We start from the raw sequence: 17,678 nt of genomic DNA, 5'->3' as shown, positions 1-17,678 counted from the left end.
ATCCCCACCCACCCTCCCATTTATCTCTCCACCCCTGAGTCTCCCAGCCTCATTCCTGATGAAGGGCTTTTTCCTGAAATGTCGATTTTCCTGCTCCTCAGGTGCTGCCTGACCTGCTGTACTTTTCCAGCACCACTCTAATCTTGACTCTAATCTCCAGCATCTGCAGAAACCACTTCTGCCCAATTTTAGCACTTGCCAAGCGTTAGAGAAGGTTTTAAATCCTGTAACTAAGCCTGGATAACCATGAAGCATGGCTGTGTTGGAAACTTTAGAGATTTCTGACCTTAAGGAGAACTCCCCCCACTGTCCCCCTGCCCATCAGACTCCAGCTTAAGCATTTCCAGCAACTGTCTACCAATTGTGATATCTGGGTCATTTTTCCACACACAGCTTTTCCAGGTGACAGTGTCCCTTTAAGAAGCCTGATCAGGAAATGAGTTTCACAACAAACTGGGTGAAACAAAACTGAAGATAAAGTGTGCCCCAGGCACTGGAGCAGTCGCGAGATGGCCGTCAGTAAACACATCTTATCCCTGACTGAGGATTTAACCTGCTCCATCTGCCTGGCTGTATTTGTGGCGCCGGTGCAGCTGGAGTGTGAGCACACCTTCTGTAAATGCTGCATCCAGAAATACTGGGAAAAGCAGGGGGTCGTGGTGTCCTGCCCACACTGTCGAATGGTTCTCCCCCGGAGGAGCTACACCAGTAACAGGGTGCTGGCTAGTCTCTGTGGGAAGGCCCGGCTACTGGAGCTGAAGCTGCAGGAGGATCACTCTGACTGTGAGGGTCAGGGGGAGAGTGTACACCAGGTCTGTGAGGAACACGGGCAGAAGCTGATCCTGTTCTGTGAGGAGGATGAGATTCTGGTCTGTGCCAGTTGTGTGGATACCCCCCTCCATTCAGATCACAGGTTCCTGCCACTACAGCAGGCGGATCAAAAGTACAAGGTAAGCTGGGGGGTTGTGGCAGAGAGAGTGAGTTACCTGGCTCCAATCTTCATTGTTTACTGGGTTGTAGTTAAGGCAGTTTAAAGTTCCTGGTGAATTTTGTTCAGTTCCTATGTTTCTCAATTGGCTAAATACAGAGCCCTTGCTGTGAGGAATCTGAAAGATAATTTGTCAGGAATGCAGACACCAATTTGTTCAGGAAATATTTGTCAATGTATTTTCCTAATTTGACAGCACCGTTATACTTTAAAAGTGAAGTTAACAAATACAAAATATTCTGAAAGAAGCATTGTGGCTTTGAGTGTATAAATAAAAACAAGTCGCATGTTCTAGAACAATGTGTGATAAATACCTGCTAATATGTGGCAATCTGCATTCTAAAGCCGCTTATAAATGGAAAAGGTACATTTTTAATGGGAATGGAAAAAGTTAATTTTTAATGGGAATGTCCAGTCCTATTAAATATTATTCATAGTCCTGTGATGTATTTTAAACTCACATCACTGCCTTTGTATCCAGACCTCTGGTTTAATAGTGTAGTATGTAACCCAGGCATATATGTTCATACAACAAAAACAATTGGTGTAAAACCACTCCTGATCTAACTGAATACTTTTCAATCTGCTGTTTCTTAGTAAGAATTACAAATTAATGCCATGTACTACAATCCCTGAACTCATGCCCTCATGGTTTATGACACAACATCAGGCATTTCAATGGATCATGGTAAAATCTGATTTCTTTCTTAGGACCTGCTGAAAATAGCTTTGGAATCTGTGGAAAAGGCAAAGAAAAGTAAGAATGGATTAAAACAGCAGCAGGAGAGGACAATTTCGGAACTGGATGTGAGTACAATTGTCATAATTCTGTGATCCAAGCCAACACTCTGTCTCAATGATCTTTCTCACTGTCTTAGGAACTCACTCGATCCTTGGAACATGGCATCTCTGTACAGTTTGCCAAAATCCATCAATTTGTTGAAAACAAGGAACAACATTTAATTGAAGAGCTGAGGAGACAAAAGAAGGAGGACCTACAACGAATGGAGAAAAATATGAAAAGATTTGATGAGGATCTAGCGTCATTTGAGAAGAAGATTTCAAACATCAGCGCAGCCATAAAACACCAAGGCAATCTCTCTTTTCTCAAGGTGATCCATTATAATTAAATCCCAAAGTGTTGGTGCAGTAGTGAACAGCACTTAGTCATGGGGCTCAGAAACCATCACAGCAATCCCCAATGTGCAGGATAATCATAGAGAAATGGGTATCATAGAGAATTGAGCTTTCATAGAGAGATCCCACAAGTATCAATGATTTGGATGTGAAAATAAGAGGTATGGTTAGTAATTTGCCGATATCACCAAAATTGGTGCTGTAGTGGACAGCGAAGAAAGTTACCTCTCAGTACTTGGCCCTTGATCAGATGGGCTGAGGAGTGGGAGATGGACTTTAATTTAGATAAATGTGAGGTGCTGCATTTCTGAAAGGCAAATCAGGATTGGGCTTAGACATTTAATGGTGAGGTCCTGAGGAGTATAGTCAAACAAAGAGACCTTGGTTTGCAGGTTCATAGTCCTGTGAAAGTGGAGTTGCAGGCAGACAGGGCAGTGAAGAAGGCGATTGGAATGCTTGCCTTTATTGGTCAATGCATTGAGTACAGGAGTTGGGAGATCATTTTGTGGCTGTACAGGACATTGGTTAGGCCACTTTTGGAATACTGTGTTCAATTCTTGTTTCCCTGCTGTAGCAAAGGTGTTGTGAAACTTGAAAGGGTTGAGAGAAGATTTACAAGGGTGTTGCCAGGGTTGGAGGGTTCGGGCTATAGGGAGAGGCTAAATCGACTAGGATTATTTTCCCTGGAGCGTCGGAGACGGATTGGTGACCTTAGAAGTTTATAAAATCATTAAGGTCAATGGTTATGGTGAATAGACAAGGTCTTTTTCCCAGGGTAGTAGAGTCCAAAATGAGAGGGCATAGGTTTCAGGAGGGAGGGGAAAGATCTAAAAGGGACTTTTTTTTCATACAGAGGGTGGTGTGTGTATGGATTGAGTTGTCAGAGGAAGTGGTGGATGCTGGTACAATAGCAATAGTTAAATGCATCTTGATGGGTACATGAATAGGAAGGGTTCAGAGGGATATGGGCCAAATTCCGACAAATGGGACTAGATTAATTTAGAATATCTGGTCAGCATGGATGAGTTGGACAGAAGGGCCTGTTTCCGTGCTATACATCTCTGTGAGACTAATTACCTCACCCTGCTGCAGTTTGATGGAGCCAGAGTAAAGGAATGAGAGAGAAGAGATGGACTGTATCTGAACCAGGAAAGACAAAAGACTTGTGTGTAACATTGAGGCAGCATTCAGAATGGGGTAAATGACAGAAGGCCCAGATGAAATCCAGACACGAGAGACAAAGTAGAGAACAGAAACTTATCAAATGGTTCCACATACACACCATACAACACACACGCACACATACCACACTGAGGTACACACATACCACACAGACATAGAGACACCAAGGCACCACACACATCGTACACACCACACACACACAGAGACATAAACATATCACATGCACTCACCACACATATCACATCCATGCATGCACACAAACACACTCCACATACATACACACATACCACATAAACACACACAACTGTACGTGTGCATACATCATGTATACATACACATACCATATACACACACACCACACATGCACACTGGCCAATTGCACACCAATTGCACATATTGCATACACCCAAGCGAGCACTCAGCTCACACAAACACACACCAAATGTGCACACATACACACCCCCCAAAGCTGCACTCATCTCACACACACACACACACACACACAGACAGACAGACACACATACACACACAAACCTGCACTCATCTCACACACACTCTACAGGCACATGCACATTGCCCACACACACACAAACCCACACCAAACATGTACTCATACAAACACACGTATCCATACACTACCAAAAGCACGCATACACACAGCTGAACCTAGGAGAGATAATACATGAATGTCTTCAGAATGCAAAAAGGATACAGAGGCACGAGAGAAAGTGCCAAAAAGATTAATAAGGGTAAAACCAGAGCCGAAATGACTGGGGCTCTTTATCTCTCGAGAACAGACCGCTCAGCAGTGAAAGAGATCTTTCAAAAGATAGCAGTACTTGGTTACAGTTGGACTATAGCCTGGTGTTGTGTGATTTCTAACATAGTACTTGATTGGATTGCTTATTGTGTTTCCACTTGTTGGAGAGACTAAAACCCGGAGAAGTACCACAGTGTGAGACAGTCAGTAATACATTCAGGAAGGAGAAACCTCATTCTCCGAGGTGAGGTTATAACCTAGTACATGGAGCAGCGGGCTGACACGTGTGGATACGACGTGGAGGTGCCGGTGTTGGACTGGAGAGGACAAAGTCAGAAGCCACACGACACCAGGTTATAGTCCAACCAGTTGATTTGAAATCACAAGCGATTGAAACGCTTCTGCTTCATCTGGTAACTTCACCTGATGAAGGAGCTGCACTTTGAAAGTTGGTGATTTCAAATAAAGCTGTTGGCCTATAACCTGGGAAGTGTTGAACCATTTGAGGAGAAGCCGGATGAACGCAAATGTCAATGGAATAGAAGGTTGTGCTGATAATGTCCTTGTAGATGAAGAGATGGGGGTGCGGTTTGAGTATAGCATAAACCCAAACATAAACCAACTGTTTCCTGCCTGTACATGTGTGGCTTGAAACTGGTGCTGGGAAGAGAAACGTTGGGCAGCATGTAAACATGATATACTGGTTGGGGAGTTGGAGAGAGCATAGAACATTGCAGCACAGTACAGGCCCTTCAGCCTTTGATGTTGCGCTGACCTGTGGAACCAATCTGAAGTCCACTCAATGGAGTGAAAGCCTCTGTCTGCTGTTAAAGTGTTATGAGGCAAAAAGTGTGGTGCTGGAAAAGCGCGGCCGGTCAGGCAGCACCCAAGGAGCTGGACAGTCAACACCTCGATGAAGAGGCGCTCCTGATGAAGAGCTCCTACCTGAAACGTCGATTTCCTGCTCCTTGGATGCTGCCTGACCTGCTGTGTTTTACCAGCACCACTCTCATCTTGCTTCGATGAAGGGTTCATGCTTGAAACATCGACTCTCCTAGTCCTCGGACGCTGCCTGACCAGTTGCGCTTCTTCAGTGCCACACTTTTCGACTCTGATCTCCAGCATCTGCGGTCCTCACACTCTCCCTGTTGCAGTGCTATGTCATTTAGTTTGGCTGGTTTCCAAGTAACTTTGAATGGGCATGAACTCCCTGCACAAAAACCACCAGTCTAACTGTCAGTGGCTACAAGGAGAAAGGAAATGAGCTGGTGCGGGAAATGAAACATGTTCCACTGATTCAGTAAGAGCAGGATTGGTCTTGGGACAGGTCTGATCTGACAATGTAAAGAGAGTTTATTCTCCATCCTGTTTTTGATCATAGAGCACCCAATGCGTGTGCCAAGTGGAAGGTTTTATTCCAGTTTAAAACTCATTCCCGTAATAGGCATGCAAAAACAGTAAAGAAAACCACAGCTTGCGTTTGAAGCTGAACAATGCTGATTTCAAAATCTGAAACTCAATGTGTATCTTGACTCGTCCACTGCGTCAGGAATAAAAAAGCAGTGAAGTTAATCCCCAGTGTCAGGAAACTGCAACAATGCAAGACTGGAGCCAGTTGAACACGTCACTTTGGAGAAAAGGAGGGAGTGTTGACTTTGAGTGACAGAAATGATATGAGCTCAGACACCCAGCTCCCCTTCCTTAATGCAGTATGAGCAGGAATGGAGGGGTGTGTATATATGAGGTTGGCTGCCCTGTGTCCCATAATTACCTCACCTCCAAAACAGTGTTGAACAAATGCAATGAGCTGAAGGATGGTATTAGGCAAGGAACCAATCAGCTGATGCAGGATAGGGGAGCACTGTCTTCTAAATGGGCTGACCCTCATCATAAGCAGCTTGCAAGCTCAACATGCTGCAACCATACAAAACGCTGGTGCGGCCACACTTGGAATATCATGTACAGTTCTGATCGCCCCATTACAGGAAGGATGTGGAAGCATTGGAAAAGGTGCAAGACGAGATTTACCAGGATGTTGCCTGGTCTGGGGGGATGGTCTTATGAGGAAAGGCTGAGAGACTTGAACCTGTTCTCATTGGCAAGAAGAAGGCTCAGAGGGGATTTGATAGAGACATACAAGATGATCAGAGGATTAGATAGGGTCGACAGTGAAAGACCTTTTCCTAGGATGATGATGTCAGCTTGTATGAGAGGGCATAACTACAACTTGAGGGGTGGTAGATTTAAGACTGATGTCAGAGGCAAGTTCTTTATGCAGAGAGTCATAAGGGTGTGGAATGCCCTACCTGCTAATGTAGTCAACTCAGCCACATTAGGGAGATTTAAACAATCCTTAGATAAGCACATGGATGATGATGGGATAGTGTAGGGGGACGAGCTGAGAATAGTTCACAGGCGGCGCAACATCGAGGGCCAAAGGGCCTATTCTGTGCTGTATTGTTCTATGTTCTATGAGAGTCTATTCAGGCATAAACAGGGTATGAGGATAGCAATACAAACCCCAATGTAAATTGTCAGATTGTAAGTGTGGAACTGACATGGGGAAGTTGCTATCCGAAAATTGCGTTGAACAAATGCAATGAGCTGAAGGATGGTATTGGGCAAGGAACCAATCAGCTGATGCAGGATAGGGGAGCACTGTCTTCTAAATGGGCTGACCCTCATCATAAGTAACTTGCAAGCTCATCATCCGACTATTTCCCAAGGATGACTCAGCTTTCCTCTATTGCAGGTTCCTACTTGGCTTCTGAGGTTTCTCAGCGTCTCACCCCTGTCAAGGACAGTGACATTGCAGGGGTTCAGTCCCTGAAGTCAACTCCATTCAGATCCTTTGAATAATGGAGGTAGTCTGACTGGGTGGGGCACCACAATGAGCCTAATCCGATTCACATTTTATGTGTACACAGGCGCATGTGTTGCCTTAAAGTGTCCAGGAGCTGGTAGTCTGGATGCTGCCTCACTGTCAGGGGCATGCTGAGATTGGGTAAATTATCACTCGAGGCTACACAGACCAGGGCAGGCCCGGAGTTACTGGGAAAGCAGCAGTAAGTCATTGTTGAACAGCAGCAGAGGGAAATGTGTTGAATGCATTCAGGTGTGGGGAGGGACATTAGCTGCCGTGGTATCACATTACACTGGAACTTGTCAGTGAGAATGTCCATCCAGGTCCTTTCACGTTTCAACCACACCATTGATGGGGCAATCGAAATAGTACCGCATGTTTATTAATGTTTCTGATTCTCTGTCCTGCAGGAAGCGAAGACATTGAGAGAAAAGTGAGTGTCTTATTTAAACCCATAAATAGCTTTGCTCACAGGTCGCAGTCAGCATTGAGTGATTAAACCAATCTCATTCAAACAGATACTTGGTCAAAGAGGACAAAGTGAAAAGTGCCCAGAGGCATGAAGGTGAAGAAGAAGGCAGTGAAATCCAGGGTTGCAAGGGAGATGAACCAGAAGGAAGTGAATGCTCCAAAGAGAGCCTTGCGTTTTCGAGAAGGAAATACAAAGGATTCCGAGGCCCGTTACTCTACACAGTGTGGAAGCAAATGAAACAGATCATCTCTCCGGGTAAGAAACCTTACAGCTTTGTGTCTGCTTTCTAGAGAGGTTCCTGCACTCTCTACCTCTCTCCATTTCTTCTGAGTGTGTGGCCTCATGCTGGGTTCTATTCACTGGCGCAGGGGTCTCACTAAAGATGCAGTTTGAAACATGGGGCCTCAGATTGAGAGATTGAGCACGAGGTGAGCGGAACATCAGCTTAGTTGATTTTCAGACTTTCCACTGGGACTCAATTCCAGATCAGGCTGGGAGCCCTCGCTGATGCTCTCTCTCTCTACATCCAGGTCTTAGTGCACATTGAAATTTATTGCTGGAACAGCACAGCAGGTCAGGCAGCATCCAGGGAACAGGAGATTCGACGTTTCGGGCACAGGCCCTTCTTCAGGAATGAGCAGAGAGTGTTCAGCAGGAGAAGATAAAAGGTAGGGAGGAGGGACTTGGAGGAGGGGCGTTGGAAATGTGATAGGTGGAAAGAGGTCAAGGTGAGGGTGATAGGTCGGAGTAGGATGGAGGCGGAGAGGTCAAGAAGAAGACTGCAGGTCAGGAAGGCGGTGCCGGGCTGGAGGGATCCGGCTGAGACAAGGTGGGGGGAGGGGGGATGAAGAAACTGGTGAAGTCCAAGTTCATCCCCTGTGGTTGGAGGGTTCCCAGTCGGAAGATAAGACGCTCCTCCTCCGACCGTTGGGTTGTTGTGGTTTGGCGGTGGATGAGTCCAATGACCTGCATATCCTCGGTGGAGTGGGAGGGGGAGTTGAAATGCTGTGCTACAGGTTGGTTGGGTTGGTTCGTCCGGGTGGCCCAGAGGTGCTCTCTGAATCGCTCCGCAAGTAGGCGGCCTGTCTCCCCAATATAGAGGAGGCCACACTGGCTGCAGCAGATGCAGTAGATGATGTGGGTGGAGGTGCAGGTGAATCTGTGGCGGATATGGAAGTTTCCTTTGGGGCCTTGGAGAGAAGTGAGGGGGGAGGTGTGGGCGCAAGTGTTGCACCTCCTGCGGTTGCAAGGGAAGGTGCCGGGAGTGGAGGTTGGGTCGGTGGGGGGTGTGGATCTGACAAGGGAGTCGCGGAGGGAGTGGTCTCTACAGAAAGCTGATAGGGGAGGGGAGGGAAATATATCCTTGGTGCTGGGGTCTGTTTGGAGGTGGCGGAAGTGACGGCGGATGATGCGCTGTACATGGAGATTGGTGGGGTGGTAGGTGAGGACCAGTGGGGTTCTGTCCTGGTGGCGGTTGGAGGGGCGGGGCTCAAGGGCGGAGGAGCGGGAAGTGGAGGAGATGCGGTGGAGGGCACCGTCGACCACGTCGGGGGGGACATTGCGGTCCTTGAAGAAGGAGGCCATCTGGGTTGTGCGTTTTTGGAACTGGTCCTCCTGGGAGCAGATGCGGCGGAGATGAAGGAATTGGGAGAATGGGATGGCGTTTTTACAGGGGGCAGGATGGGAGGAGGTGTAGTCCAGGTAGCTGTGGGAGTCGGTTGGTTTGTAGTAGATGTCCATGTTGATTCGGTCGCCTGAGATAGAAACAGAAAGGTCTAGGAAGGGGAGGGAGGAGTCCGAGACTGTCCAGGTGAATTTGAGGTTGGGGTGGAAGGTGTTAGTGTAGTGGATGAACTGTTCAACCTCCTCGTGGGAGCACGAGGTAGCGCCGATACAGTCATCAATGTAGCGAAGGAAAAGATGGGGGGTGGGGCCAGTGTAGTTGCGGAAGATGGATTGTTCCACATACCCTACGACTCCCACAACCATCTACTACAAACCAACCGACTCCCACAGCTACCTGGACTACACCTCCTCCCATCCTGCCCCCTGTAAAAACGCCATCCCATTCTCCCAATTCCTTCGTCTCCGCTGCATCTGCTCCCAGGAGGACCAGTTCCAAAAACGCACAACCCAGATGGCCTCCTTCTTCAAGGACCGCAATGTCCCCCCCGACGTGGTCGACGGTGCCCTCCACCGCATCTCCTCCACTTCCCACTCCTCCGCCCTTGAGCCCCGCCCCTCCAACCGCCACCAGGACAGAACCCCACTGGTCCTCACCTACCACCCCACCAATCTCCATGTACAGCGCATCATCCGCCGTCACTTCCGCCACCTCCAAACAGACCCCAGCACCAAGGATATATTTCCCTCCCCTCCCCTATCAGCTTTCCGTAGAGACCACTCCCTCCGCGACTCCCTTGTCAGATCCACACCCCCCACCGACCCAACCTCCACTCCCGGCACCTTCCCTTGCAACCGCAGGAGGTGCAACACTTGCGCCCACACCTCCCCCCTCACTTCTCTCCAAGGCCCCAAAGGAAACTTCCATATCCGCCACAGATTCACCTCCACCTCCACCCACATCATCTACTGCATCCGCTGCAGCCGGTGTGGCCTCCTCTATATTGGGGAGACAGGCCGCCTACTTGCGGAGCGATTCAGAGAGCACCTCTGGGCCACCCGGACGAACCAACCCAACCAACCTGTAGCACAGCATTTCAACTCCCCCTCCCACTCCACCGAGGATATGCAGGTCATTGGACTCATCCACCGCCAAACCACAACAACCCAACGGTCGGAGGAGGAGCGTCTTATCTTCCGACTGGGAACCCTCCAACCACAGGGGATGAACTTGGACTTCACCAGTTTCTTCATCCCCCCTCCCCCCACCTTGTCTCAGCCGGATCCCTCCTGCCCGGCACCGCCTTCCTGACCTGCAGTCTTCTTCTTGACCTCTCCGCCTCCATCCTACTCCGACCTATCACCCTCACCTTGACCTCTTTCCACCTATCACATTTCCAACGCCCCTCCTCCAAGTCCCTCCTCCCTACCTTTTATCTTCTCCTGCTGAACACTCTCTGCTCATTCCTGAAGAAGGGCCTGTGCCCGAAACGTCGAATCTCCTGTTCCCTGGATGCTGCCTGACCTGCTGTGCTGTTCCAGCAATAAAGTTTCAACTTTGATCTCCAGCATCTGCAGACCTCACTTTCTCCTCCTTAGTGCACATTGATCAGAGTGGGACGTGTAATGTTGTCCATATCGGTGTCTGGGAATACACCCAATGGTACACTACACTTAATCTGTAATCGCTGTACTATTATTTACGAAATATGGAAATCGCTGTCAAACTATTCCCTGTCCCAAATTATCTTTGAGACATTGGTATTGAAATACCTTCCACCATCATCTGAGGTCCTTGTGGCATAGGTACACCCCACTGTGCTGTTATAAAGGGAGTTAAAAATCACACAACACCAGGTTATAGTCCAACAGGTTTAATTGGAAGCACACTAGCTTCCGGAGCGACGCTCCTTCATCAGGTGGTTGTGGAGGGCTCAATCGTAACACAGAATTTATAGCAAAAATTTGCAGTGTGATGTAACTGAAATTATACATTGAAGAATTGATTGTCTGTTCAGCCTTTCATCGGTTAGAATACAGTGATAGTTTCACTTCTTTCATGTGTAAATCACAAAACCCTTTTTTTTAAAGTTGCATTCTCGGGTTAGCTGTTAACAATGGTGATAGCAAGACAATATGTTGAAGGTGTTAGCCCCCTGTGCTCTCTGTCTATGACATGATGTTTAGATTGATTCCAATCTAAAAAGTGAGATAACAGAGTTTTACATAAATTCATGCAGTTTTTGAGTTCAGAGTTCGACATGAATCTATGTGGTTTTTGAGCAAAGTGCAATGTAACTTTGAACCAAAGAAATTCACCACACACAATATATATGTGTGCGCATGTGGGTCTTTGTCTGTCTGTGTGTGTGTGTGTCTGGGGTGGGGGTTGTGGGTGTGTGTGTGTGTGTGTGTGTGTGTGTGTGTGTGTGTGTGTGTGTGTGTGTGTGTGTGTGTGTGTGTGTGTGTGTGTGTGTGTGTGTGTGTGTGTGTGTGTGTGTGTGTGTGTGTGTGTGTGTGTGTGGTGAGTGCAGAGTGTCTTAAGTCTGTGAGGGGGTGCATGTGTGGGAGTCTGTGTGTCTATAAGGGTGTGTGTGGGTGTCTGTGTGCGCGTCTGTGTGTATCTGTCCGTGTGCATGTGTGTGTAGGAATATCCGTGTGTGTGTGTATGGTGCAATGGTGATCACCTGTAATGTGACAAAGATTTTTAACTTTGTACACCCCAGTCCAACACCGGCATCTCCGAATCATGAGTTATAAAGGGAGTTCTCGTAGTTTGACACAGTGACACTAAAGGAATAGAGTCATAGAGATAAACAGCAAGGAAACAGACCCTTCGATACAATTCGCCCATGCTGACCAGATATCCTAAAATAATCGCATCCCAACTGCCAGCACTTGGCCCATATCCCTCGAAACCCTTCTTATTCATGTACCCATCCAGATGCCTTTTAAATGTTGCAATTGTACCAGCCTCCACCACTTCCTCTGGCAGTTCATTCCATACACGTACCGCCCTCTGCGTGAAAAAATTGTCCCTTAGGTTTCTTTTATATCTTTCCCCTCTCAACCTAAACCTATGCTCTCTAGTTTTGGACTCCCCCACACCTGGTAAAAGACCTTGTCTATTTACCCAAACCATGCCCCTCATGATTTTATAAACCTCTATAAGATCACCCCTCAGCCTCCGACACTCCAGAGAAAACAGCCCCAGCCTGTTCAGCCTCTCCCTTTAGCCCAGATTTTCCAACCCTGGCAACATCCTTTTCTGAACCCTTTCAACTGTCAAAATGTCCTTCCTGGATCAAGGGGACCAGAATTGCACATATTATTCCAAAAGTGGCTGAACCAATGTCCTGTACAGCTGCAACATGACCTGCCAACTCCTGTACTCAATGGTCTGACCAATAAGGGAACACCTTTTTCACTATTCTACCTACCTGCAACTCCATTTTCAAGGAACTATGAAGCTGCACTCCAAGGTCTCTTTCTTCTGCAATTCTGCCCTTATTGCAGCACCTCACATTTATCTAAATTAAACTCTATCAGCCACTCCTTAGCCCATTGGGCCCATCTGATCAAGATCCCGTTGTAATCTGAGGTAACCATCTTCGCTGTCTATTACACTTCCAATTTTGGTGTCGTCTGCAACCTTACCAACTATACCTCCAATGTTCACATCCTAATCATTTATATAAATGACAAAAAGCAGTGGACCCAGCATCAATCCTTATAGCACACCACTGGTCACAGGCCTCCAGTCTGGAAACCAACCCTCCATCACCATCAGCACTACATTTCCTTTCCCATGTTTAACCTGAAGCCATGAGACCTCATGGGGTCCGGACCCAATGTTGAGGACTCTCAAGGCAACTCCTTCCTGGCTATATCCCACTGCGTCATCACTTCTGCTGGGACTGTCCTGCTGGTGGGACAGGACATACCCAGGGATGGCGATGGTGGCGTCTGGGTTAATTTCCGTCAAGACGTGATTCCGAAAGCATGGCTCTGTCAGGCTGTTGCTTGACTAGTCTGTGAGACAGCTCTCCAAATTTTGGCACTAGCCCTCAGATGTCAGCGAGGAGGACTTTGTGGGGTCAACATGGCTATTTTCGCCATCATCATTTCCAGTGCCCAAGCTGATGCCAGATGGTCCATCTCTTTGAGAATTTGTTGAGACTTTATTGAGATTGATACAACTGAACAGCTTGCGCGTGAACTCAGAGGGTAGTTAAGAGGCAACCACACTGCTGTAGGTCTGGAGTCAGACCAGGTGACTTCAGCAGCTAGATCAGATCTCCCGGTGATTATCTCACTCCCTATTACATGCACTTTTCATTGTTTTATCTTTGTTGATTACACAATTAAATATGGGAATTTATCTAACTGTGCACTTAATCCATTCCGCAAAGATTATGAATTGATTATTGATTCCAGTTATAAAGCTATCTGATATTAAACTTCGTCCTCCTCTGTCTAAAATATTTGACACTATTTTTTTTAAATTCCTCACAGTTCCGGCCTCGCTGACTCTAAACCCAAACACAGCACATCCGATGCTCACCCTCTCGAAAGATCTCACCAGTGTGAGGTTTGGCAGCAGTGAATTAATCTTTTTTGATTCTCAGGAGAGATTTTACAGGGCTCCATGTGTCCTGGGCTCACAGGGATTCACATCAGGGGAACACTACTGGGAGGTGGAGGGGGGGAAGAAGGCTGACTGGTGTGTCGGTGTGGCTACAGAGTCTGCAAATAGGAAGGGACAGCTCACACTTCATCCTGAAGGTGGTTACTGGGTTCTGTGGCTGACAAATGGGAATCAATATGAAGTCACAGAAAGCTCACGAATCCCCCTGACTCTGAAAGTGAAGCCCAGCACCGTCGGAGTTTACCTGGACTATGAGGGAGGACGGGTGACCTTTTACAATGCTGATAGTATGTCCATTCTCTACACATTCATTGACACATTCACCGAAAAACTCTTTCCCTTTTTCTATCCTGGATCATACAACAAGGATAACGATTGTGCACCACTTAAGCTGGCTAAGTTTTGGACTATACATTCCTAAACTGAAGTATCAGAATACAGAGAGAGGATCTCCAGTGGTGGGGGGATACCGCCTGTCCGACAAAGTAACTGTCAGATTTTTTAAAAATTCATTCCCAGGATGAGGGTGATGCTGGTGAGGCCAGGATATATTGCCCATCTCTAATTGCCCAGAGGGCAGTTAAGAATCGATCACAGTGCTGTGGGCCTGGAGTCAGATGTAAGGCAGCTTCCTTTCCCAAGGGAATTTAATGAACCCGATGGGTTTTTCCAACAATCGACAATCGCCTTGTCGACTCTTATTTCCAGATTTTCCCTTGATGTATTGAATTTAAGTTCTGCCATCTGAGGATTCAAACCCGGGTGCCCAGAACATGACTTGGGCCCTTGAGTTAGAGGTCCACCAATAACACCACTCGGCCGTCACCTCCCCTTTGGGGTGGGAAACAGCTTCGGGAAAGGGTCCTGACAGCCTTTGATTTGGGTAAGGGTGTTGGCTGATGAATAGCACGTATTCCTTGCTCTGAGTTCATGGGCTATGGTCATTGACTGGGAGGTGTGTTCCCCCGTGCAAGATGAAGACGTCCCTCAGTGTGAATTCCTGGCTCCTTGCAACAGCCGTCAAACCTGGAAGCCTCTGGTCTGTCCACTGGTCCCCCAGAAATCTGGAGCCCGTGTTACAAATTCCAGCAGGGAAGCTCGCTGTCAGAAAACTGGAATAAGGGCCCTTGGTTAGCGGCTGTAATATGATTAAAATCCTTGGAATCTTTCCTGTAACTCTTGGCCTCACTTGACTGATCCATGTCTACTCCAGAAATCACTACTTTCACTCATGCCTCAGACATTGATGACCTCTGTCTACAGATAACCCCAACAGTTACCTTTGCAGACATTTGGTCACATTTTGATCCAAACTTATTCCCTGCCTATTTTTTTATTAATCTATTTTTCCTGTTCAGTGATGTTATTATGCACCTCTAGAGCAGGTGGGTCTTGAACCTGTGCCTCCAGGCCCAGGGGGAGGAACATTACCACTGAGCCCAAGAAGTCCCCTTCTTCTACCTACTAAAACAGGGCATTCATGTAACTTTGGCAGAAAATCATACAATGCTCCAGCTAGAGTTGGCTTGGTACTACATCTTTAGGAATGACTGTCAGCTTACATGAGTCATTTCAGGCATAAGGCCTCAGTTTCCTTCTTGATACTTGTAATTCTCAGGTATACTCACACCACACTCTCAGCAATATTTGCACTTGAACTCATAGTTGCAGATGGAAGTACAAGTTGGTCTGGTGTACTCAGTCAGCGTTCCTTTCTCTGCATCCACGTTGTGTGTCCCCATAGATCGCATGGATTTTCCCTGCAATTGTCACTAATCTGCACAAAGATGTCTCCCCTCCAATGTGGATGAATCCATTGTGACAGGAGGGGGGTGTCCAGAAGAATCAGTGAAGTGGAATTGAGTAAATTGTTTGGCTAACAATGGGTCTCTGGGTCTGTTCTTTGGCTCTTAAATAAAGCGGCTTGTGAGGTTGTTGTTGCATTAGTTTCAATTTTCCAACATTCCCTAGAATTGTAGACGGTTCCATTAGGTTGGAAAGTAGTGAATGGAACTCCTTTCTTCAAAACTGGAGGGTAACTGAAAGCAGGAAACTACAGCACAGTCCGTTAGTGTTTGGCATAAGAAAAGAATTATTAGAAGTTATTATTAGAAGTGTTATGGCAGGGTACTCTGAGAAATTCAAGACTATAGGGTCAATGGAGTTTTGAAGGGAAAATTATGCTAAATCAACTTATTGATTATCAACTTATCAACTTTGATGAAATAACATACTGTGGTTAAAGAGGAACTTTCCACTTGTAGGTTTTAATGTAATTTCAGGCATCCAACCCTTTGTTTCACATCTTACTTAGTTACTGGGCATGATTCTTGTGAATAAAAGAAGTCACTTGTTCTGTCTATTGTCAGTCTGATAACTTCAATCAGAGCTTAAATGTATACTCTAGAATTCTCCAAAACATCATTAGTTGTAAAGCAGCAATGAAACAGTGAGCAGAGCGAATGGAACATTCTGTTACATCTTACAGAAGTCTACAGCATAGAAACAGGCCCTTCGGCCCAACTTGACGATGTATCCAGTTTTCACAATTAGACTACTCCCACTTGCTTGCATTTGTACTCATCCAGTCCTCCTTCTAAAAAAATAAATGAGTCCACTCCTTTCTGAGGACTACCAAGTTGTCACTCACACTGAGAATACTCCTTGCCAAGTACTGTTCAATTCAATCCCTCAATACCTCATATTGCAACGGTCCTTTGCTGTGCCTCAGTATGCTGTCTGACAGCAATGATTGCAATAACTGGTGATTTGTGCTTGTTTTACTCCAAAGCATTGCATAATGCATGCAAGTGAACATGTGAGCTAGCCATCAACAGCCTTACATGTCAAGGCAATACTTTGAGAATGGCAGGCATCGGAAAATCCTCTCTGTTGTAAAATGTATGGAATCATCACACACTCCTTCTCACCTGAATGTGAGAGGTGAACTATGAAGGAACTGTCAGTATTTACTGCTTGCATTACACATTCCTCTGATGGTTGAAATTGCTTCACATTGTTTCTTTGCTGGAATATAATTCATTTGTATAGGAGCAAGAAAACATGGTAACAGTTCAAGTGAATACCTGTATGTAGTGTTGTATTTACGAATATTTAGACACCTGTGCCACTGGTATGCTCTCAGTATGATTTTATCTTTCTCTCTCTCTCTCCCTGTACGTAGAGGTGCAAGCCCACAGCTGGGACAGAGAGAGCCTGCTGTGAGCAACACCCTGGTAACTTTCAACATTTGAGTGTTCCTCCTGGGCACCTTCCAGTCATGCTGGCCCAGACCAGCTGAGAGTGTTCTCCCTTTCCTCCTCCTGACTTGCTGCTAGCATTGAAGTCACCGGTGGGAGGGGATGGAGTTGTGAAAGAGGTAAGGTAGAGGGCCCAGGCACCTTTAGTGGCAAGGTGGCTCAGTGGTTAGCACTGCTGCCTCACAGCAGCAGGGACCTGGGTTCAACTCCCCCCTTGGGCTACTGTCTGGGATTTGCACATTCCCCATGATTAAACCTGACACTGCTGCTTTTGAGGTTCTGCTTGTCAATCTGAGTCCTAGCTCCCCAACATTTGCTTTCAAGACCTCATCCTCATTCCTAGCTGAATCAATGACACCAACGTGGATCCTGACTGCTGTACTTCTGAACAGTCTTCTGTATTGGCAGGAACCTACCATCTAAATGTGGGGGAGACTCTATGCCACTGACACAGATCAGAATCTCATCCACCTGCAAGATGAGCACATAGAGCCATACAGTACCGAAACAGCCCCTTTGGCCCACCATGTCTATGCAAACCAACAAACACCCATATGACACTAAATTCACTTCCCTGCACTTGGTCTGTATATTTCTATACCCTGGTATTTTAAGTACTCATCCAGATGCTCTTTAAGTATTGTGAGAGTACTTGCCATTCTCTCAGGCAGTACGGTCCATATTTCTACCAACATCTGGGGGAAACAAAACAATTTTTCTTCAGATCTCCTCTAACCCATTTACT

At 46.7% G+C, this 17,678-nt stretch overlaps 2 protein-coding genes across 2 annotated transcripts in view; both read left to right on the top strand.

Moving 5' to 3' along the window:
* The first annotated feature begins 489 nt into the window (after positions 1 to 489).
* On the top strand, positions 490 to 16,033 carry LOC148140758 (zinc-binding protein A33-like). The gene is made up of 6 exons (XM_087979540.1): positions 490 to 950; positions 1,700 to 1,795; positions 1,867 to 2,100; positions 7,341 to 7,363; positions 7,449 to 7,657; positions 13,541 to 16,033. Exons 1-6 carry the CDS (start codon positions 510 to 512, stop codon positions 14,092 to 14,094), a joined length of 1,557 nt encoding a protein of 518 aa, XP_087835666.1. The 5' UTR covers positions 490 to 509; the 3' UTR covers positions 14,095 to 16,033.
* Positions 13,541 to 17,678, top strand: part of LOC122541295 (zinc-binding protein A33-like) — an 18,566-nt gene continuing 14,428 nt past the window's right edge. Inside the window, exon 1 of the mRNA XM_043677915.2 lies at positions 13,541 to 13,616. The gene's annotated coding sequence lies outside the window, so the exon portion shown is untranslated. The remainder of the gene's footprint in view (positions 13,617 to 17,678) is intronic.

Source organism: Chiloscyllium plagiosum, unplaced genomic scaffold (assembly GCF_037043375.1).
Source record: "Chiloscyllium plagiosum isolate Xiang-an unplaced genomic scaffold, Cpla_swu_hap1 HiC_scaffold_35, whole genome shotgun sequence".
NCBI lineage: Eukaryota > Metazoa > Chordata > Chondrichthyes > Orectolobiformes > Hemiscylliidae > Chiloscyllium > Chiloscyllium plagiosum.
This window is presented reverse-complemented; position numbering and strand designations above follow the sequence as displayed.

Bases quoted from the DNA above. Each gene is read 5' to 3' on its own strand.
- LOC148140758 (XM_087979540.1), top strand. From the start codon at position 510: ATGGCCGTCAGTAAACACATCTTATCCCTGACTGAGGATTTAACCTGC. The intron at 1,796-1,866 runs GTGAGTACAATT...TCACTGTCTTAG, and splicing joins GGACAATTTCGGAACTGGAT to GAACTCACTCGATCCTTGGA. The intron at 7,364-7,448 runs GTGAGTGTCTTA...TCATTCAAACAG, and splicing joins GCGAAGACATTGAGAGAAAA to ATACTTGGTCAAAGAGGACA.